At 47.6% G+C, this 22,791-nt stretch overlaps 1 protein-coding gene across 2 annotated transcripts; it reads left to right on the top strand.

The window, feature by feature from the left end:
• The first annotated feature begins 6,731 nt into the window (after window positions 1-6,731).
• TMEM171 (transmembrane protein 171) lies at window positions 6,732-18,036 on the top strand. Of its 2 annotated transcripts, none has more exons than XM_033179845.1 (4): window positions 6,732-7,133; window positions 9,740-10,446; window positions 14,662-14,803; window positions 17,758-18,036. In XM_033179845.1, the coding sequence occupies exons 1-4, from the start codon at window positions 7,060-7,062 to the stop codon at window positions 17,948-17,950; spliced, it is 1,116 nt and encodes a 371-aa protein (XP_033035736.1). In that variant the 5' UTR covers window positions 6,732-7,059; the 3' UTR covers window positions 17,951-18,036. The 2 variants fall into 2 exon arrangements, with proteins under 2 accessions (XP_033035736.1, XP_033035737.1); XM_033179846.1 differs by having other exon boundaries at window positions 17,761-18,031.
• The last annotated feature ends 4,755 nt before the right edge of the window (window positions 18,037-22,791 follow it).

A 22,791-nucleotide genomic window follows, 5' to 3' on the forward strand; every position in this document is an offset into this window, starting at 1 on the left:
TTTCTGTACTCATTCAATTTTTTTTTTTTTTTTTGAGATGGAGTCTTGCTCTGTTGCCCAGGCTGGGGTGCAGTGGCCGGATCTCAGCTCACTGCAAGCTCCGCCTCCCGGGTTTACACCATTCTCCTGCCGCAGCCTCCCGAGTAGCTGGGACTACAGGTGCCCGCCACCTCGTCCGGCTAGTTTTTTGTATTTTTTAGTAGAGACGGGGTTTCACCGTGTTAGCCAGGATGGTCTTGACCTCCTGACCTCGTGATCCGCCCGTCTCGGCCTCCCAAAGTGCTGGGTTCCCAAAGTGAGGTAGGTTAAATAGAAAAAAACCCTAAAAAGTAGTTTTCTCTTTCTCTTTTCTGAATCAGCACCGCCTCAAGTCCTAGCTTTACCTGCATTCTGTGGTTTCCACAAAGGGCCTTTTATGAAAATCTGGGGCAGTCAGGAGATGGCTTACTGCCAAACTGCCTTTTAATGTATCAGAGACTCCCGGCTCTCAGGTGTTTAGATAAGTATTGATTAATTTTTTTAGGCCAGAAGTTTTTGTGGGAGAAGTCAAGTGTTTAAGTGTGTGACTGTGAAGAGATGACCGGCGCCAGGTCTCCTCTCCAGAGGGCGTCTGTGTGCTCTGCCACAGCACCCATTCACTCTTTGCGGTTCCAGTTAAATGCCATTTCCCCAGTGAGGATGGGCCCTGGCTCCTCATTCCCCTTGCTATTTTCATAGTACCTGGTGTTTTGGTGTTTTTCATTCAGGACACTTCCACAGGCCACATCCAGGAAGACCCCTTCCCCCTGGACCCCCAGCCAGGTGGCATGTTCCCCATGTACAGCACCCCGGGACATCAGAGGGCCCCTTTCTGGATTTCTGGGTCAGACCATTTTGGGAGTCATCTCCAAGTGTCTCAGACAAGTTTCCATGCCTGATCCAAAAATAGGTAAGTTACCTGCATGCATGACACCAGAAGGTTCCCATACCACCATGCACATCACAGCAGGTTGTTTGAAGGAGGTAGGATATACAATAAGTCTTTTCTTTCTTTTTCTTCTTTTGTTTTTATCATGTATTTGCACATTTGTTTCACTTTGCTATATTTTTTGGAGCACTGTGATCTGATCTGAATCCTTCTTGGAATCATCAGTGACAATCAGGTAGTAGAGGGGCCAGAACCAAGGACATGGAGATTGGGCCAAGACATGCAGATGGATCCAGGAGATGTGAGGCAGGTAGAATCCTGAGCCCTGGGCCACTGACTGGCTAAGGAATCACCCTTGGCAGGATACCACATGCCCCTCTAAAGAGCAGCAGCAAGGCCCATTTCAGAAGCTTTGGAGGCTGCAGACCTTGCCAAGACAAAGGTAGACCAACAGGGCAGATAACACAAGTTGGACAGGCTGGTTTTTGAGATCATGTGATGCACACCTTTAAGAACTTCTAGAAATAACTGGGAGACGGGCTATAGCGAGAAATAGCTGAGCTGGCAGGCTGGGACTCCAACCATTGCCAACTGGGCTTCAGAAGTCAACAGAGCCACATCTTGCTCTCAGTGAGCACCCTGATCGACCTCCCCTGCTATCTCTTTACAGTCTCCATGGATTCATCACCTCAAGCTTCCTGAGCCACAGGTGGAAGATGAGATGAGTGTAGTTAGATGAGTAGTAGTTAAGGAGAAATCCATTCATTGATTGTTCTCCATGTGCCAGTTATTTACTCTTCAAGCAAGACATCCTTTGAGGTAGGTCTGATTATTCTCACATTACAGATGAGAACACTAAGATACAGAAAAGATGTTTACTTGTCCCAGGTCACACAGCTGGTAAATGACAAAGCCAGGATCTAAACTCAGTTTGACTCATCCCCTGTCTACATGCTAGGAAGAAATAGTGCCTTCCTTGGGATCCAGTCAGCAGTGAATGAGTGAAGAGACAGTACTTTTCCATAGAACTCTTAATATCAACATGCTGGTCTCCTTTAGCCACAGACCAGATGCTGTGGCCACTGTTGAGGGGGGGTTGTTCTTCCTTGGCAGTGCAGAGGCCTCCTCAGAAAAGCCAAGTGAGCTCCGAGCAAATTCTTACTTTCTCTGAAAAAATGCTTGCATTCTACACCCTTGGCTAAGGCTAGCAGCACTCAGGCTGAGCTGTTATTTTTTATTTTTTTATTTTTTGAGACAGAGTCTCGCTCTGTCGCCCAGGCTGGAGTGCAGTGGTCGGATCTCAGCTCACTGCAAGGCTGAGCTGTTATTAACCATGCAAAATCAACAGCACCATCTCAGGCCATAAAATGACTCTGCAAAAGAGTAGCCCTTGCACTCCGGATCAGCTAAGGGAGCCAGTCTAAACCTTCAATTCAAGCTTTCCAAATGAGTCAACCTCTACTCGCACTCCTGATATGTCTCTCAGGCCCTTGGGTCTAAGTCCGACCTGGGAGTTAGGGAGGAGGAAAATATCCCAGGGACTATGGTACGCCGTTTTCAGGGTTATACAGCTGGATGGGGCCCACGTTGGATCAGAGGAGTCACTGGGAGTCCTGGAAATATGTGTTGAAACATGGACCCAAGACTGAGCACTGGAGAATAAATTCCTATAAACCAAGCCCAGCTGGGGGTCAGAAAACATCAGAAATTGGAAGCAGGGAAATGTGTGCTTCTGGGTGCTAAGATTAATTTGGGGCAGAATTAGAGAGAGACCAACTGAGAAGAGACCTAGAAGTTGGCAGACTTGTTTAGCTGATTGTTTTTCTGCCATCTTGTGAATTCTGAAAAATCGTGACACTGAATTCTGCAGGTCAATCCACACCACTTGCCCTGAGTTTCTTCTCAGGGTTGGCAGGGCCCTGGGATGAAATACATGGCCTGTCTTGTTGAAGTGAAAGATATGCGTTCCTTAGGGCAGTGTTTTGGGAACAGAGTAGCAGAAGCCCCCTAGGCTGGGAGAAACTCTTCCCTCCCAGCCGCACTAGCTGCCCTCTGCACTCCAGAAATATCTGAAAACTGCACAGTGGTTGGCACCAGCCTGTCCCTTGCTTTGTGTGTTCAGAGCCCTCCATAGGAATAACTGTTACTCTTCCAGAGAGGGAGCCCAGCCTCCTCAACTTTGTAATGTCACTCACAGACCATAGGAAAGTATTCCTTCCAAATTCCTGAACCCCAAGCCTCCATAATCAATTGCCTACTCAGCTTCTCTACTCGGATATCTAATGGACAAAATTAACATCTCCCCAAATGGACTCTGAAGTTCCCCACCTCAAACTTGTCCCACTCCTAGGATTCCCCATCTTGATCGTGCCAGAACCGTTCTTCCACTTGCTCAGGCCCAAAACCTTGGAATCAAAACCCACATGTGGTCCATGGAAAATACCATTGATTCTATCTTCAAGATATATCCAGAGTCTCATCCCTTTCATCACCTTCAAACACAAGCCACAGACATCACTCCTGGGTTGTTACCACAGCCTCCTAACTGGCCTCTTCCCATCCATCCTGGCTCCTCCTTGGGCTATTCTCACCGCAACAGTCACCAATTTCTTTGTTAAAAGAAATCAGATCACATCATTGTCAAAGCTCATCACATCAGCTCAAAAACCATTCAAAGGCTTCCCACCTACTCAAAGGCCCTGCACAACCTGGTGCCCTTGGCCCTGCACATGCCTTTCTTCTCTGACCTCCTCTCCTACTCTCCCCCTTGCTCACCAGCTACAGCCACTCTGGCCTCTTGCTCTTCTTTGAATATGCTAATATGTGTGTTTCCCCCTCAGGGCCTTTGCACCTGTGGTTACTTCTGCCTGAAGCATTCTTCCCTACTTCCCACAAAAAAATCACAAACTATGCTTACAAATTCATTCTTACTCTTCCCTACAAGAGGTGGCACCTAATCCCATTCACTTTGACTTTGTGACTCAATTCTAAGGACCAGAATAAAGAGAAGTGATGGTGTGGAAGTGCAGATCCTCATCAGAAAAGGCACCGCAGCTTCCCCTTTGTTTGCTCTCTCTTGGATCACTCAAGCGAGGGGAGGCTGGGTGCAGAAATCCACATGGTGAGAAACTGAGGCCTCCTGCCAACATCCCTGTGAATGTGCCACCTTGGCAGCAGACCCTCCAGCCCCAGTCCAGCCTTCAGATGACCACAGCCCTGGCCAACTGCTTGACTGCAGCCTCTGAGAGGCTCAGCCAGAAGTACCCAGTTAAGCCACACGCAGTTTCTGACCCTCAGAAACCCTGAGAATACATTTTTGCTGTTTCAAACTTCAGTTTTGGGGTAAGTTGTTATACAATAATAGATCATTGATACACTTGCTTCCTCATTTCCTTCAAGTTTTTGCTGCAATCTCACCTTCTCAGAGATGCCTTCCTTAACTCCCCTATTTAAAATGTTGTGCTCCCCAGTCCCCATCTGTGATTTATTGTTCTCCTTGGCACTTAATCACTTTTTAGTTCTCTGTATAACTTACATATTTTATTGCCTTTCTCCTCAATAAAATATAAGTTCCGTGTTTTATTGGTTCTTGGTAAATCTGTGCTGGCTAAATACATGAACACATGCCTCTGCTTTATGCTTCTACAGTCACTGACTGAATTTGAGGTTTTTAATCTTGTTCTGATGCTGTTTTTCTAAGGATTCGGTCTGGTTTTTATCTTTTTCACTAACACACAGGCTAGGGAAGACCACTAGATAGTGACCAGGTCACCTAGCTTCTCTCCTAAGGCTAGGTGGGCTACGAAGATAAGTACCTTAAAGGCTGATGGGTGTGTCTTTCATACTTGATCGATGATCAGTTTCCAAGGAGTTTAGTCAAACAGGCTCCCATAGACACAAACAGTAAGAACAGCAGATATACCAAGTGCAGGCTAATCTGATTGTCCTTGGTGCCAGGATATTCAAATCTGTCATGGGTGGTGAGCCTGCAGTCATGTGGCACCAGAGGGGCAGCTGTATCAACAGGCCCCTTGCAGGCCTGCACATGACATGGCCAGAGATTGAGTTTCAAATAAGGGGGAAGGGAAAAATGAGTAGGGAAAGGACAAGGAAACCCTTTTGCACAATGAAAAGTTGTTCACAGGCCTGTGTCAGAGGGGACAATCCTATAATAAGGGCCTGAGTTCTTAGAAAGCCAGTGCCTGCTGTTGTACAATTCAGTCTTGGGTATCTGCCCATCCACTGGGCATGCTTTGGTGCCCTTCCAGAAGGTGGTATACCTTGACACTTGGACCAGGAAGGATATCTCCACCCCAATATAGATTACTGTAATGTCTTTGGGACACAGTGCTTGTATTGTTATAATAATCTAAACGTGTTTGGCATCACGAGGCCATGTAATAAAAGGGCGTTTTCTGGGTTCACAGCATTGTGTGTCCTCTGAGTGACAGGTGTGCTGCAGGAGAAACACTGAATGGTCAGTGCATCTGGCTCAGGCCTTCTCTGCACGTCAACCAGCTGCAGAGGCTACTTTACCTCTGTCGGCCTGGGCCTCAGTTTCCTCAAGTGACAAATGACTGTTTTTCTCAGTCTCCTGTCCCCTTGTAGCCTCCAACCTTTTCTGAACTGAGAGATGCAGCAAAGAACGACAGAGCAAGGGGTTGTGAGTGTTGGCATTGTTCATGGCTGTTAGTTATGGCCGGGATTCAGAGGTCGGGCACCCTAAGAAAAAGTCCACCTTTGGCCACCCAGGCAAGTGCCCCACCAAATTCCAATGCCAGAACTTGTCCGTTCTGCCTCCCTGGTGAACCCTAAAGCCCAGATAACCCCCCTACCCTCTTTACCTCTCTCTGACCCGTTCTTTAAGTCTCTTCTCACCTCTATGATTAGCTAAGCCTGCTTCACACTTTACCCTCATTGAGCATGACCAGGAACCACTTGTTGTATCAGGTAGGTAAAGTGCTTGTTTGTACATTGAAAAGTTTCATCCATTGGCCTTAACTCTAGACAGGGTTTCAGGCAAGGCAGACAGGAAGCTGAGAAGAGAAGGCAGGGCTAGGAAGTCCTCACGGCTTAGGGCACCTCTGCGCTTGGGCAGAGAACCCTTGACTCCCCTTCCACAGTGCCCTGACCCCTGGTGTGGAAACTAGCACAGTTGGATCCGTATCACGTGTCACGGGGCTGATTACAAATAGCACAGCGACTGGCAAACTCATCCCAAAACTCCTGGTTCAAGGGCAGGAAAAGTGACCGGTTTAATTCCGGCAGATCATTAGTGGTAGAGAACCAGGAAGGGGGTTCTATGGCAAAGGAGGGCTGTGTGCAGACGTGTGGGTGCGGAAAGGTCAGAGCTAGTTCGGCGCGGCGCTTGCCGCGTCTCGGCCTCAATATCCGAGCCAGGACCTCAGGCCTGAATGGCTGGGTGTGGAGTGCCCTTGTCTCACATTCTGTGGAGCGCACGTCGTTTCAGTGACCCGGTGGCTCCACATCCTGTTCGATGGGGAGCTCGCAGCGAGGCGCTTCCCCCTGTAACCCCACTCCAGATCTCCGGAGTAGCAGGAGGGCCACAGGGCTGCTGGGTGTAGTCGCCCCGGACCTCGCGGTGGCCAAGGCCACGGCGGCCGGGGCACGGTACCCTGTTCTGCCTGGGCCGCGACCAAGAGGGAGGCGGTGGGGGGAGGGGGGCAGGCACTTCTTCAGCGACCCCTACGCAGCCGCTCTCTCGCGCCCCTCCGGAACTGGGCCTCAGGCCTCGAGAGGGATCGGGCCTCTGCGGGCGGGGCGTGTAGTTCCGCCAGCCAGGGGGAGCATCTCAACTCGCCGGCCCCCGTCAGGCGTGCGGGCCAGGCAGCCGTGAAAGGTGCCCATTTCTCCCAGATTCCTCGCGCGCACAGCCACGGGCGCAGAGGCGGCCAAACCCGCCAGCCCTGGGTTCTGAAGCCGCCCCTGGCTCTCCATTCCCTCGCGGGCGCGCCCCGGGCCCCCGGTGGCGGCCAGCTCCCACCGGTCGCTCCTGCCCTGCCCTGCCCTTCCCTCCCCGGGCCGCCGCGCCCGCGCGGCACCGCCTCCTTCTCTAAATACGGCCGGGCCCGCCCTCCGCACCAGGACGCACCGGGGGTAGGGTGCTGGGCGACCGGCGCAGTCGAGGCCGCATGCGGAGGCGGACGCCGCGCCCAGCCAGTGCCCACAGCAGCGCGGTCAGCGGGGACGCCGGACCCAGCCTCAGGTAAGCGGCCCCGGCCCGCGCGCCTGCGCCGGAGGCGGCGGGTCGGGCGCTGAGCTGTGCGGCCAGGCTGGGCGCGAGGAGCCGCGGCAGCGCGGAGACGCTGGGTATCCAAGCCCAACCTGCGCCCCTGCGAGCCCCTCGGGCTGTTGATTGCTCTCGGGCTCCTTAAAAGCCGCAAACCTATTTCACGCAGAAGGCATTTGCCCCTGGTTTCGTTCCTCAAACTCACCAGAGCTTTGGACGTGGAGAGCTGCTGTGAATTTTGCAAATGTCTTTTGGAAAACCAATAGGAATGTTGGGGAGGGGAGTTTGATTTTGGGGAGGTTAAGTGTAGGGTGATGTTTGGAAAAGGTTTCATTGCGAGTGAGTGTGGGTGTCTTTGTATCCGTTTGTGAGTGCATCTGTCGGGGAAGGAGAGAGACTGAGACTACTGCCACACTATTTTGGATCAGAGCACCTCAGCCAGGTGCTCAGTCCACAAGTCCACGGACAAGAAACTACAGATTCAGTTTCGGGCTTCTGTTTACTGGTGTTTGGGAATTTGCCTTAAGACAGTTGAAGCCTTGTGACTTGCTGCAAAGTTGACTATACTGGGAATAAATGAATTCCTGAGAGGACTTTGCAGCCGAGAATCACCCTTCTCTTTCTTGTCTCTGAAACCGCGGAAGAGATTGCATGATTCAGGAAAAAATTAAAAACAAACAAACAAACAAACAAAACCGGTATATGTAGATTTCAGGACTCTCCATCGTTTCATTCCACTGGGAGTTTTGGAATGTACTCCCTGTAGGATAAGTGAGGACTACTGTATACTCAATATGAAATTCTTATTCACTGCAGGATGTTACTGACTTTATAAAAAATGGGAACACTAAAAAAATTAATTAGTGCAATGCTTTCTTTGTCTCAGCTTAACTGCATCTGTATATCAAGTTTTCCCAAGTTTGAAATGAAAGCTTTTTTCCCTCCTCTATTTCCTTTTTTTTCCCAACTTCCTTCTGATTCTATCGTACTTTTTCCTGGAAAGGTTTTTCCTGGTGTAAGATTACCTGATTGCTTTCTTTACCTAAACTGACCTTCCTTCAATGTGATTTTGGTTTGTCAAGATCATCTTGGGCTTAGGGCCTCAGTCTTGAGTTCCTTCATGTGACCATGGATGTGAGAAGCACAAAATATTTTAAAAGTTTTCTTTCCTTGGGCAGGTGAAAATAGTCTTCACGATTTTGGATTGTCTTTGCAAATTCAGGACCTGACTTACGGGGTCTTGGTAAAAGATCCCATTCATTGGAGTAAAATAAGATAACGAGATAATTAAGTCAGCTGTGTGTAAGCTAGACAACTCTTTAACAACTACTTGGTATATTTAGTATATTAAACCCTTGAAGTATAGGGCTTGGCTGATTTTGTGGAAGGTGCTTTCTCACTTGATTCCACTTATGCTATTCTTTCGTAGTCAAGTTCCCCCCTCCACCCATTTTGTGCTTTATAACTAGCAATTTTATTGGCTGCTTGTTTTTTAAATGAGTCTCAACCTCTTTGTGGAAGTAGGTGACACCCATGGAGGAGGGTGAGAGGCCACACCTGCCTTTGGGTACTTGTCCACCCTGAAAATGGCGCTCCCCTTGACCTGCTGTGCCACACTTTCCAGGGTCATCCCAGACCCAAGCAACTGGGTCACCAGTCTGTGCTTGTTGAGAACCCAAGAACCATTTTTTTTTTTGGCAGGGTCTCGCTCTGTTGCCCAGGCTGGAGTGTAGTGGCGTGATCTTGGGTCACTGCAACCTCCAGCTCCCGGGCTCAATCCATCCTCCCACCTCAGCCTCCCAGGTAGCTGGGACCACAGGCACCATGCCTGACTAAATTTTGCATTTTTAGCAGAGATGGGGTTTTGCTGTGTCACCTAGGCTGGTCTTGAACTCCTGAGCTCAAGCAATCTGCCTGCCTCTGCCTCCCAAAGTGCTGGGATTACAGGTGCAAGCCACCGCGCCTGGCCTCAAGAACCACATTTTGATAGAATCAACTTAAAAGTCCACCAAACCCACTGTGTTCCTGAACAGCCTTCTTATTCTATTAAAACTGCTGAAATTGGGTCTTTTGTAGATGTAGCCTTAGAATAAAACATGAAATGGAAGGCTGCCGTAGTCTAAAACAGGAAATGGAAAGTTAGTTACTGAACTAACTGACTTGAAAGTGCTGAGAGCAGCTGTGATGAAAAGTGGGGCATTTGCAATCAGAAAGAATCCCTGTGGTTCTTCCCTCATTCACCAGTGTTTTTTTCCCCAGGGAAATGATTTTGTAAGACTCAGAAAACGAAACGCCACACCCAGTTTCTTTTGTTCTTTCATTTTTAAAAAAAGATACCCTTAGATGTGTAGTAATTGAATTTCCTCTGTTTTGAATATCTCATAAAATTACATATTTAGGAGTTTCTGAATACTAGTTTTTCTGACTCATAAACTAAGTCATTGTTCTACAGCTTATCAGTTGCATAAAGTTCTACCCCCAAGGCCTCATCCTGGTGTGATTTCAGAAATGGACAGCAAAAAACCAGGGTGGTTCCAGAACACCTGTGCCCACGTTAATTTGGTGTTTGGTTGTGTTTGCAGAGCTGCTGAAATCTTGGAGGGAAGAAAACACATCCCACCCTGCCTCCAGGAAGGGGCTCTCCTGGACATGTCTCCTGCAGCTGCTGCTGAGCCAGATGGGGACCAGCAGGACAGACACGTCAGCAAGCTCATCTTCTGCTTCTTTGTCTTTGGTGCCGTCTTGTTGTGTGTGGGAGTCCTGCTCTCCATCTTTGGGTTCCAGGCATGCCAATATAAACCCCTCCCAGACTGCCCCATGGTGCTCAAGGTGGCGGGGCCTGCGTGTGCCGTGGTTGGGCTTGGGGCTGTGATCCTGGCCCGCTCCCGGGCGCAACTTCAGCTCCGTGCAGGGCTGCAGAGAGGTCAGCAGATGGACCCCGACCGAGCCTTCATCTGTGGAGAGAGCCGCCAGTTTGCCCAGTGCCTTATCTTTGGGTTTCTCTTCTTGACAAGTGGCATGCTCATCAGCGTCCTCGGCATTTGGGTCCCTGGATGTGGCTCCGACTGGGCACGGGAACCACTAAACGACACAGACACTGGCGATTCAAAGCCTCGGATGTGTGGGTTCCTTTCTCTGCAGATCATGGGGCCCTTGATTGTGCTTGTGGGATTGTGTTTCTTCGTGATTGCCCACATTAAGAAAAGAAACACGCTGAATGCTGGCCAGGATGCCTCTGAGAGAGAAGAGGGACAGATCCAGAGTATGGAGGCTGTCCAGGTCACTGTAGGTGGGTTGCTGTCATTTGCGTTCTTGCTTCTATCACAGTGGCTTTGCAGCAGGGTTTCACCAGCTGCTCTTGGTTCTCGTCTGGATTCTCTTTCTCACTTCTTCCATCTCTCACACATGTGTGTGCATACACGCGCACACCCCCATCATGTGTATATACACAATGCTGCTGCTGTGGGAAGCTCTGTAGGAATCTTGTATACATCATTTTCCCCCAGCAACTCTTTCCTACTTTGCAAAGCATTGGGATATTAAATTGACCTTGACTGAGGTCACAGAGCAAATTAAGAGGAAAGTGAGAAGAACCATGAGGACAGCCTTGGAGCCTTCTGCCACCTTAGGGACTCACTAAGTGACCCTGTTAGCCCTGTTATTCTCACACCAAAACCACATAGCATTTTAGTTGTGGGACACTTGGGTTCTCCTCCCAGGCTGTCACTAGCTGGCTGTCCTTGTAAGTCCTTAACCTCTCCTGCCTTGGTTTATATCTCTGTAAAACGAGCAGTGCCTCTCTAAGATTCCTGCAGCACTAACATTCTAGGATTCTGGATCTGTCCGAGTCCAGCAGTCTTCAGGTGTTTTGAGGGGCCTCTGCACTGTCTCTGTGTTGTCCCTTTTTTGTGACATCATCCGTGGCTGCAGGGCTGAGGCAAAGCTTGGAAGCAGCAGGATGAACCAAGATGGACTATGACAGCACCTGTCATTTCTTTCTCCCATGGAATGCCTACAAGTTCCTTTTGGTCCCCGGGTTCTACAGAAGAGATGGAGTGCCATTTCCCGGAGCCTGCCCCCTCAGAACAATGGCAGTAGCATTGGCCTCAGCTTCACACAACCAAGGAAAAACCCCATTGCTGCTCACTGGCAGATCACTTTTTTTCAGTCTCCTACTTTTGAAGAGTGAAGTTGTGAAACCAATGACATTTAAAAGGCTAGGAAAAGAGGTCTGCAGAACAGAAAGCATGGAGGGGACAGAGAGGGAGTGTGACGAGTGAGATGCATGTCCTGTTTGGGGCTGTCTACTGGAAGTGGTGGAATTCACTGACTGCAGCCTGGAGGGGAGGAACTGGGTTGCTGGACTTGCATGGCACCAGCCTTGGAGAGGAGGGGCAGATGGATCTGTAGCCATTCCTTGTGTAGAGCCAGGGTGGATGCTCCCAGCTTACTTATTAATATATTTATGCATTAATATATTTATGGTGACAACACAAATGTTAGTTATATATTCACAATAGCTAACACTTATATAGGGTCTGTTTTTGTGCCAAACACCCATTTAAGTGCTTTATCATGTGCTCTGAAAGGTCCCCCTGTGTGAAATTCATTCACACCTACAGCAACCCAAGGAGGCAGATACTGTTAGTACCTCCATGTTACACAGGAAGAAAATGAGGTATGTAGATATCAAGTGACTTGCCTAAGGTCACACCCTAGCAAGTGGTAGAGCAAGGTTCCAACCCAAGTGTGTGGGCACACCCACAGAACAGCCCTTGCATGGCACCCTGCCCAGGGCACATGAGTGTGATTCCATTCTTGGAAGTTATTACATGAAAAAGGGGCTTCCTTTAATTTGACAGACGTTTTCAGTGCTTTTGAGGAACACCATGGGGTACAAGTAAATATGTTCATCCAACGCTGCTATGCTTCCATTTAGTTGGGAACGGTTCAAGGGGAGTTTTTGGGCCCAGCCTTCCACCTGGTGGCCAGAATCAGTGTGGAGGCAGGGTACAGAGCTGCGGTGCTGCTCCTGGTGTCCTTGTCCTGAAGTTGGCACCGCATGGTTTAAAATCTTTTCAACTTAACCCTTTAAACCCCCATCAAACATATGAAAATCTTGCATCCTAACTCCTCTCCTTTGATATTGTGGGATAGGGTTTACATTTGTTGAATCCGAGCAGCATGCTCTCTCTCCTTGTTGTCGGGACACTCAGTGCTATCCTGGATACACAGCAGGTATATGAGACAGCTCTCCCTGGAGGGGTGTGGCTGTTGTCCGCTCACAGAGGACATCAAGTTCTGAAAGATGCATGAAAGGGAACTCGCAGAGGAGAGGCCTCTTTCCAGGGAGAGCAGGTTGCAGGGTGTGGGCAGGCCGAGCTGCTGGGAAAAAGGGCTGGAGAGCCTTATGGAGCATTTCCTTGTGTGTTTTTGAGAGGTGACTGGCCTGCCCTCAAGGCTTACTTCACAGGTTCTTTATTCTACAGTGTGTAATGGAAGTGAACACAACCCTGATTCCTCTTAACCTACCAAGACCTTCTTAAAAAGTAAATGAGAATCCCAGAACAACTATTATGCTTTCTCACCTTTAGATTAGCAAAACGTATTTTAAACTCTCATTGCCTTCTCCTTGCAGAAGGAAGGGGAGAGAGAATTAATGCATTTTCTGAAGGGCTAAATTCCCTCTGGGAAATGATTGAGGCTGCTGTGGCTCATGAAGGGTAGAGAGTGGAGCCGGTGGCCAGTTGCCTCTGTGGTGTTTCTTCATCATGCAAATCAGTGCCCTTGGCTGGTGTTGAACTGAGAGAGTTGGCTCTGTGCTCCTCACTGTGTTCACTGCCAGATGCAAATCGGCCCATCTAGTCCTTCCTTCTACCTGTCCTGTGATGCAGGTACCACCCAGCCTGTAGCTGTGGCAGCTGAGGTCAAGGAGGTCACCTAGCTTGTTCAGGTTGGAACCCCCATCATTTTAAAGAATCCTATGCAACCCTAAGCAAGTGTCAGACGTGCTAGGAGTGCGAACCACTCTCCTGCCTATAGGGAGTAAAGCCACATCTTCTTCCTTTTTTCTGAACTGTTATTGCTATTGCCAGCTTCTCAGAGGCTTTCGCCAGGCCCCCAGCAGTGGTGTTGCCACAGCTGTACACTGTTCTGGGCCAGTGGTGTGGTGCATTTTATATTGGAATCGGAATACAAAACTTGCATTTAGTCACTAGTTTCTCCTTAAAACATGAGGATGTATTCTGGAGTGAACAGTAGCCACAGAAATGCAAAAACCAAACTTGTTTGGGTTCAACCTTCATCTGTATAGTTGGGTGAAATTTTGGTAAATAACAGTTAGGGACTGTAGTATAGCTTATTGTCATTTGCTCAGGGGCTGAAACTACATTTGAGCAACAAGGCACTTTAGCTAACAGCTAACTTGTGAATTAAGTTGTAGGCTGGAAACGAGAAAAGCTTTATCAGCAGTAAACACCCCAGAGGAGGGAAGGGAGCTCGTTAGCAAACAATTCAGAGAGAGGCTTGGGCTTAGACTTGCTATGAAATATAGACCCACTTTCATACCATAATGGTCAGCACTCTGGATTCTGCAATGTAGGCCTACTTTTAAAAACTTTGTGGTAAAACATATATATATATATATATATATATATCATAAACAATTTAAACTGCTTTTTGTTTTGTTTTTTGTTTTGAGACAGAATCTCACTCTGTTGCCCAGGCTGGAGTACAGTGATGTGATCCTGGCTCACCACAACCTCTGCCTCCCGGGTTCAAGCAGCCTCCCAAGTAGCTGGGATTACAGGCACCTGCCACCACGCCTCTGCCTCCCAGAGTGCTGGGATTACAGGCGTGGGCCACTGTGCCTGGCTTTTTTTTTCCTTTCTTTAAAGACAGGGTCTTGCTCTGTCACCCAGGCTGGAGTGCAGTGGTACAAACATGGTTCACTGCAGCCTAGAACTCCTGGGCTCAAGCAGTCCTCCTAGCTCAGCCTTCCCAGTAGCTGGGACTACAGGTGTTTACTCCCACATCTGTCTAATTTTTTTCTTTTAATTTTTTTGAGATGAGATATCGCTGTGTTGGCCAGGCTGGTCTCCAACTCCTGGGCTCAAACGATCCTTCCTCCTCAGCTTCCCAAAGTGCTGGGATTATAGGTGTGAGCCACTGCACATTTTTAAATGGTTTAGTGAATACAGTCACAATGTTGTTCAACCATCACCATCATCAATTTCCGGAACTCTTCCATTATCCCAAACAGAAACTCTGTACTCATCAAACAGCAATTCCCACTCCCCCACTCCCCAACCCCTCCTAGCTCCCGGTAACCTAGTCTACTTTTCTATCTTTATACATTTAATGGGCTCACTGTTAAATTCTGGAGTTAGCAGCAGGTGTATTGACCTTTTATATAGATGGGCCAAATATATACTTAATTTTGCTTTTGCTAATTTGCTTCCATTTATTACCCACCTGTCTTCAACTAAATATTGTGTTTCCTTAGGTGACTCGGTAATAATATTTCCACCCCCTCCACCACCTTACTTTCCTGAATCTTCAGCTTCTGCGGTCACTGAGAGTCTTGGGACTAACAGTCTGCTTCCGAATGAAAGCCCCCCTTCATATTACAGTATTTTCAACTATGGGTAAGAATTTCAATTTGAACTTTGAGAGAGGCCTGAATTCAGGCCACACTAGTATTAAGGCTGTGGTTCACCAGGAGGCATTCGAGTATTTTTTTTGCTGATGTTATGTCAGAATTCGTGTCTTGATATTAACAGTACCTTTCAGGAAACTTTGGGCAGCACATAAGTGAAAAATGATAAAGTGATCATGCTGGGTGAATACGAAGCCTACTCCAGGCATCTTTATGTGCTCCTAACAAGGGTGATACTTAAAATGTTTAACAACCCTTGCCGGGTGTGGTGCAGTAATCCCAGCACTTTGGGAGGCTGAGGTGAGTGGATCACTTGAGCTTAGGAGTTTGAGACCAGCCTGGCCAACATGGCAAAACCCCGACTCTACTAAAAATAGAAGAATGAGCTGGGGATGGTGGCGGGCATCTGTAATCTTAGCTACTCAGGAGACTGAGGCATGAGGATCGATTGAACGCAAGAGGCAGAGGTTGCAGTGAGCCTGTTACCGCTGGAGGGTGTCCAGGTTGTTGGTGTTTTGAACAAAGAACTGGACAAAATGCAAAAACAAAGCAAGGAAAGAATGAAGCAACAAAAGCAAAAATCTATTGAAAATGGAAGTACACTCCACAGGGTGGGAGCAAGCCTGAACAGCTGCTCAAGGGCCCAGTTCCAGAATCTTCTTGGATCCAAATCCACCCTAGAGGTTTCCCATTGGCAACTTGGTGTTCACCTTATGTAAATGAAGTAGTGGCCCACAATCAGTCTGATTGGTTGAAGAAAGCAGCCAATCAGAGGCTGAAGTGAGGTTCACAAAGTTGCACTCCTATGCAAACTTTCAATTTCCCATCTGCCCAAAGGTGGGTGTTTGCAAAGGGAGTAGTCTTTGGTCCTTTTGTTACTTACAGGTGGAAAGTTAGGGTTTTCCTTTCAATTTAGTTCTAGGAAGTCAGCGTGAAACAGCCGTAGGTTCCCTGCCTCCAGACCCTATTCTTGTGCCCCGAGCCGAGATTGCACCACTGCATTCCAGCCTGGGCAACAGAGTGAGACTCTGTCTCAGAAAAAAAAAAAAAAAAGAATGTTTGACGACCCACCAATCAGACTGAGCGCCAGGACTGGGCCAGGAGGCCCCTGCTATGCTAGGCTTCACTGCTTTCGATCATGCAGAGGTGTGAGGGTTCCAGGGGATCCCCAACAGTTACAGAAGGGCTTTAGTACTCTGATGGCTGTGCTTGGGTGACTGACTAAAATCAGCCTAAGCCCTGACCCAACACAGCTGGACCTCTCCTTCAATATTCGCTCCTTCCCTGGGCCACAGTGAACATCAGGTCAACACCCACCCCACACAGAAGGCTCTGAGGCGGGCTCTAGTGGGATGGGCCAGAGGTGCCAGGAGCCTGGGGTAGGGGGTCCAGATGGAGAATGACACTGAGGAGGAGGCGGAGATGATGAGTTCCAGGGTGAGTGACAGGGAAGCTCAGAGGTCCCCAACTGAGAGGACGTGGGTAATGAGCTTGGTTTTGGTGGTGGGCGGCTGATGGTGGAGGTACAGTGAGATGAGGGCCTTGGAGGCAGATTGGGAGGAGCTGGGTTTTGGGAGAGAGAGGAGGTGGTGGAGACGGAGCTGCAGAGGTTGTTGGAGAACCAGGAGGGCAAAGAGTCAGGGACTAGTGGGAAACCCCCAGGAGTGGATTGTGCAGATCCCAGAAATGGTGTGCTCAGCGAGCAGGGCTGGAGAAGGCTCTGGTGGTACCTTTTAGAATGGGAAACTAGGGTGTAGGAAGAAAGAATTGCTTCAAATTGTCACCGGGTGAAGCAGGTAAGACAATGAGATATGTGCATTTTTGCACGCAGTGAGCAGCAGGGACAGAGAGACTGGTGCTCACTGCTGGGGACAGCACCACCTTACCTTGTCATTCGTGTTTAAGGAACTCCCTCTCCACCCTGCCCTGATGGAGCAGGCAGTGGGCCCTGGAGCAGGGGCCAGGGTGCTTTTCCTCTGGGGCCTGGAGGGAATGAAGTTGTGTAGAGATTCTTTTTCCACAGAAGTAGGGGCACAGGTTATCTGATGGGAGAGGGAAAGAGATGGCTGACAAGGGCAGAATTGGTTTTAGAGCTTCATATGGGGTCGTGATGGGGGGATCCAGGGAAGTGCATGTGGGAGCGGCCCTGCATGGAGGAAGGGCAAGCTAGGGCTGGACCTCTGTAGAATTCTCATCGTGAATATTTGTGTTTTTTTTTTCTTCTAATGATAAACTTCCCCAAACCCTAAAATCAATGTCTAGTAACTTAAACTACTACTGCTGCTACTATGATTTCTGTGTGCCAGGGTCTGGCTTTTCTTGCATTAGTTTATGTAATTCTCATATCCACTCTAGGAGAAAGGAACGTTATCATCCTCATTTCACAGATAAGGAAACTGAGGTTTAGCAATGTTAATTCACTTGCCCAAGATCACATAACTGGGAAGCAGCAGAGTAGATTCCAGTGCAGGTCGACTTTTGTTAGAGCTCACTCCATTAGCCAGTATGCCTTCCTGCCGTCCTTCAGGTTTGTGGCTTGATGTTTTAATTTTCCATATGCATAAGTTTGTCTGCCTTATGTTAGCTGTCCCAGAAGACAGAATAGCAGAGAACAGTGTGTGTGTGTGTGTGTGTGTGTGTGTGTGTGTGTGTGCCTGTGTTCTCCTTGGATGGTATCTGCAAATTTGTATTAAATGTCTTTTCAATGACAAGGGGAATGACAGCAGGAGTGAGACTGTCTTAATGTTACACACAGCTCTAGGAAAAGGAAGAGGTAAGAAATCAAAACAAATCTATGAAAAGCAGAGTGTGGGAGAAATGACTGCTCAGGTTCTTGCAAATACTCTTAAGTGCATGTAATGAAACATTTGAAAAGAACCTAGTACTAAAGGGATGTCACTGTTTTCATTCCCTCCCCTTCATGTTCTCTCTCCTTCTCTTTAGCAGGACCCCAGCTTCAGAGGGTGTAGCCTCTGAGAGAGACTGTGACTCTGTATATACCATTTCCAGGACGAATTCATCTTCTGAGGTCTCACATACTCCTCATCTTCCATCTGAATTGCCTCCTAGATATGAAGAAAAAGAAAATGCTGCAGCTACATTCTTGCCTCTATCTTCTGAGCCTTCCCCACTGTAAACTATGGACTGCAGCTCAGTTTTATATGTAATGGATCACTATTTTATTAAATTTGTTTTTTTAATAAAAAATACAATAGCATTGGCTATATTCTGACTTTCCTGCTACAGCATCAACAAGGGTAACCAACCTTCCAGGTTAGATTCCAGCCATTAGTGCTTCAGACCATGGAAAGGGGCAAAGTGCCCAGGGTCCAGGAACTGAACGTGCCCTCTTTGGATAGCATCTATTCATTTGCACTCAATGGCTTTTCAATGAAAAGGGAATGACAACAGGAGTGAGACTGTCTTAATTTATTCATTTGCACATTATACACTTGAACCTACAACCCTGGGAGGGAGGTGAGATTATTTTTATTGGTGGATAAAGAAACAAAGGTTCAGAGAGTCTAATTAACTTCTTCAAGGTCACATAGCTTCTACATGATGGGCTTGGTTTTGAACCCAGCTAGCTGGTTTCTGAAAGGCTGGCTTACTACCCTGTGCTGTCAGAGGCCTACCAGCAGCAGTGGTTAATGTTTACCTTCGTCTGTTCTCTCTCCAGGGTTAGCTGCTTCTGAAACAGAGAAACAAGATTACTCCCTTCATTTCTTTGTTATTTCTTCTCTTCTTCCCTTTTCTCTTTCTCTCCCCTCCTCTTTTCTCCTCTTCGTACTCCCTTTTCTTTCCTTTTGAAAGAAGATGATTAGGGAGGCTTTATGCTGGGGCAGTCACAAGCATGTTGATATCCTGGAGTCTTTTTATAGTGAAATTTCTTGACAGGAAATTTATTGGGACACTTTGGCAACTAGATTCTCCTCAAGAGGCTCAGGAAGGATTTGCCTTTCTGTATGATGACATACTAGAACAAAACTGTCTGAACCATTGCTTTTTTATTCTTATAAGGATACTGCTAGCCAAAGCCTATTGTATAAGTTGGGTGTGTTAATATATATTTAATGCCAGATCTAAACCTTAAGAAATAATGACTAATAGTCTTTCTGTCTTTCTTTTCTTTTCTTTTCTTTTCCTTTCTTTTCTTTTTTTGAGATGGAGTCTTGCTCTGTTTCCCAGGCTGGAGTGCAGTGGCGCGATCTTGGCTCACTGCAAGCTTCACCTCCCGGGTTCAAGCAATTCCCCTGCCTCAGCCTCCCGAGTAGCTGGGACTACAGGTGCCCGCCACCACGCCCGGCTAATTTTTTGTATTTTTAGTAGAGACAGGGTTTCACCGTGTTAGCCAGGATGGTCTCGATCTCCTGACCTCGTGATCCGCCCACCTCAGCCTCCCAAAGTGCTGAGATTACAGGCATAAGCCACTGCGCCCGGCCGACTAATAGTATTTCTAACTGGAAAAAACTGATTTTTAGAATATGAAATCTGTAGTAACAGCTTTTTTGGTAACAAAATTTAGTGTAGCAAAAATGTGAATTTTTTTAATGTCTTTTGCACAAGCCATAATCTCACCCCAAATTGGTTTATTCCTGCATTCAAGTGCCTGAAAGCAGAGCAAAGGGGCATGCATGCTCCAACAGTTTGACTGAAGTAATGACTGATTTCATGTGAATCGCCACTGAGCTCAGTCAGGGTGGCAGTTGGTACCAGCAGTACTAATCTGTTTTTAAATTGGACATTTATTGGCTTGAACTGCTCTTAAAATTCTGCTATTTTTCCTCCTGAGAGGTTAATTATTCACATTTAAAAATTAGAACAAAACTTCCTTCTGCCGTTGTTTAAAATGCTCGAGCTCAAACTTCTAGGTAGAATTACTTTTAAGCATTCATGAGTCCTCATATTAATCAAGAAGCTTTTTAATGGTTCAGTGTTGGGTTTTGTAACTGGGTATTTTACATTTATATGCTATGCTAATAAACTTAAGCAAGGGATTTGCCAGGCTCAGGAATAAGTTTGATCTTCTGGTTATGGAATCTACTCTGGTTCCATCAGTCCTTCGCAGTATTCAGCAAACCTGAGACTGAAGCTGAAGTCTGCAAACCTCCCGGCTTTGAAAATGCTGAAAGTGTGAGGATGTTTATTGCGGGGCTGAAATCACATGCAGCAGAGCTGGGCCAAATCAGTTACCCCCAGCAAGATGCGTTCTTTTCCTATCACGGTGCTGGCAGAGGATGACAGCTTCTGAAAGCCCCTCTTGGTGGACTGTGACTTGTTTTTCTTAGGTTTGTTAGCTATTTTATTGAGGTAAAATTTGTATAATACAATGAACAGTGTATGTATGTATGTATGTATGTATGTATTTTGAGACTGGGTCTCACTGTGTTGCCCAGGCTGGAATACAGTGGTGCGATCACAGCTCACTGCAGCCTCTAACTCCGGGCTCAAGCCATCTTCCTACTTCAGCCGCCTGAGTAGCTGGGATTATAGGTGAGTGCCACCACACCCAGCTAATTTTTAAAATTTTTCATAGAGATGGGATTTTACTATATTACCGAGGCTGGTTTCCAACTCCTCAGATTCAAGCAGTCCTCCCGCCTTGACCTCCAAAAGTGTTGGGATTGTAGGTTATGGAAGTCCATTTCATTTCCATCAGTCCTTTGCCATATTCAGTGGGTGAGTCCTTGTGCCCAGCCTACAATTAACCATTTTAAAGTGAACAATTCCGTGGCCTTTAATACATTCACAGTGTTATACAAACCACCACCTCTATCTAATTCCAAGCCACTTTCATTACCCTAAAATAAAACCCCACACACATTAAGCAGCCCCTCCTTCTCCTCCTCTGTGCCCCAGCTCCTGGAAAACACCAGTCTGCTTTCTGTCTGTATGGGTTTACCTATTCTGGATATTTCATATAAGTGGAATCATACAATATGTGACCTTTTGTGTCTGGCTTCTTTCACTTAGCATGTTTTCAAGGTTTATCCATGTTGTAACATACATCAGTACTTCGTTTGTATGGCCAAGTAATACTCCATTGTATGAATATACCACACTTTGTTTATCCATTCATCCATAGGTGGACATCTGGGTTATGTCTACCTTTTGACTGTTATGAATGATGCTGCTATGAACATGCATGCGCAAGTATTTGTTGGAGTACCTGTTTTCAATTCTTTAGGGTATATACCTAGCAGCGGAATTGCTGGATCCTATGTTAACTAAGTTTTGGAAGAACCACCACCCTGTTTTCCACCATTTTACATTTCTACCAGCAATGTGTGAGGGGTCTAATTTTCCCATTTTCTCACCAACACTTGTTTTCTATTTTTAAAAAAGTATAGGCCGGGCGCGGTGGCTCAAGCCTGTAATCCCAGCACTTTGGGAGGCCGAGACGGGCGGATCACGAGGTCAGGAGATCGAGACCATCCTGGCTAACATGGTGAAACCCCGTCTCTACTAAAAATACAAAAAACTAGCCGGGCGAGGTGGCGGGCGCCTGTAGTCCCAGCTACTCGGGAGGCTGAGGCAGGAGAATGGCGTGAACCCGGGAGGCGGAGCTTGCAGTGAGCCGAGGTTGCGCCACTGCACTCCAGTCTGGGCGACAGAGCGAGACTCCGCCTCAAAAAAAAAAAAAAGTATAGCTGTCCTACTTGATATGAAGTCGTTTTTCATTGAATTGTATTTCCCTAAGGGCCAATGATGTTGAGTATCTCTTCATGTGCATTACTTGGTTTGGAATACCAGACATTATCATCAGCACACAGAATCTTACAAATCTTGCTCCAGATTTTCCTCCTATGGCTTTGGAAGGTCTGATGGCCCCACTCTAGCTAAAATAGTGACGAGGTCTGCAAATTCAGGTGGGATGACCCACCCATGCCACCAGAGGATGAAAGCTGAGGGGCAGGCAATATCACCCAGTCTCTACCTGAGAGTTTCATGTGGGGATAGGAAGAGTTATGGTGCCTGCCACCTGCCCCAGTCATGCGAATGTGGCCATTGGTTTTCTGATATGGGTGCTGTGTTGAGCACTGAGGCAATGTGGGCACTGGGTCTTTCCCGAAGGGGCCATCATTCCAGGGTAGGTCTTAGGAAAGGAGGGGGTCCAGAGACAGGAACTAGGAATTAGACCTCAGAACTGGCCTTAGGTCATGGGAGAGAGACCCGGCAGTTCAGCCAATCAGCCAGGATCTTTCCTGAGAGCACATGCAGAGCTCAGGTGTGGGCCCTGTCAAGTGGAGGAAGCTCCTGCAGTGTTTCCTAAACTTCCAGGAAGATGAGAACCACCTAGAGTAATTGTTGAAAATGTCAAATTTCCCTGCCCAATAAATCCACTACCTCCTCCACCCCAGGAGATAATGTTTACCATCTGGGAATCTGGGAAATGCTGCCCATGGTGACAAGATAAACTGCAGAGGTCACACCCTGTGGTCTAGATAATCTGGGATTATGACCTCTCTTGTCACTTCTCGGCCTTCTGGGGAGTCCTGTTTATATGTCCCAGCCTGTGCTAGGGGTTTTCATGGGGAGGGGTGTGGGTTCACAGTCAGCCCCCAGCCCCCAGTGCTCATGGGGGCTTCCTACAGTCTCTCTGTCCCAGCGTCCCAGGAAGCTCTGTTGGTGAGACACCCACAAGGGCCTGGGAAACAAAGCCAGGGGCTCATCACCTGCCTGTTCCTCTCACAAGTGTGCAGTACCCCTCTATCTCCAGACGGGGGATCTCGGATTCATTTATTAAGGAAGGTGTGGTTTTTATCTTTGCTGCTTCATCTTGGAAGAGGCCAAGACTGTGCTCCGTAGGAGCACCAGATGATGTTGATCACAACAGGCAGAGATGGAGGAAAATGATATTTGGGCCAAAATGGACAATACTGGAGACTGCAAGTGAGGAGTAGTGTGAAAACGGTCCTGGCCCTCAGTGCCCCCAACCCCTGGTGAATCGGGGTGGGTGACTTTACTGGGTTAGGA

The sequence above is a fragment of the Trachypithecus francoisi genome, unplaced genomic scaffold (assembly GCF_009764315.1).
Source record: "Trachypithecus francoisi isolate TF-2019V2 unplaced genomic scaffold, Tfra_2.0 Lachesis_group2, whole genome shotgun sequence".
Lineage (NCBI taxonomy): Eukaryota > Metazoa > Chordata > Mammalia > Primates > Cercopithecidae > Trachypithecus > Trachypithecus francoisi.

Bases quoted from the DNA above. Each gene is read 5' to 3' on its own strand.
- TMEM171 (XM_033179845.1), top strand. From the start codon at position 7,060: ATGCGGAGGCGGACGCCGCGCCCAGCCAGTGCCCACAGCAGCGCGGTC. The intron at 10,447-14,661 runs GTGGGTTGCTGT...GTGTTTCCTTAG, and splicing joins GGCTGTCCAGGTCACTGTAG to GTGACTCGGTAATAATATTT. The intron at 14,804-17,757 runs GTAAGAATTTCA...CCTTCTCTTTAG, and splicing joins TACAGTATTTTCAACTATGG to CAGGACCCCAGCTTCAGAGG.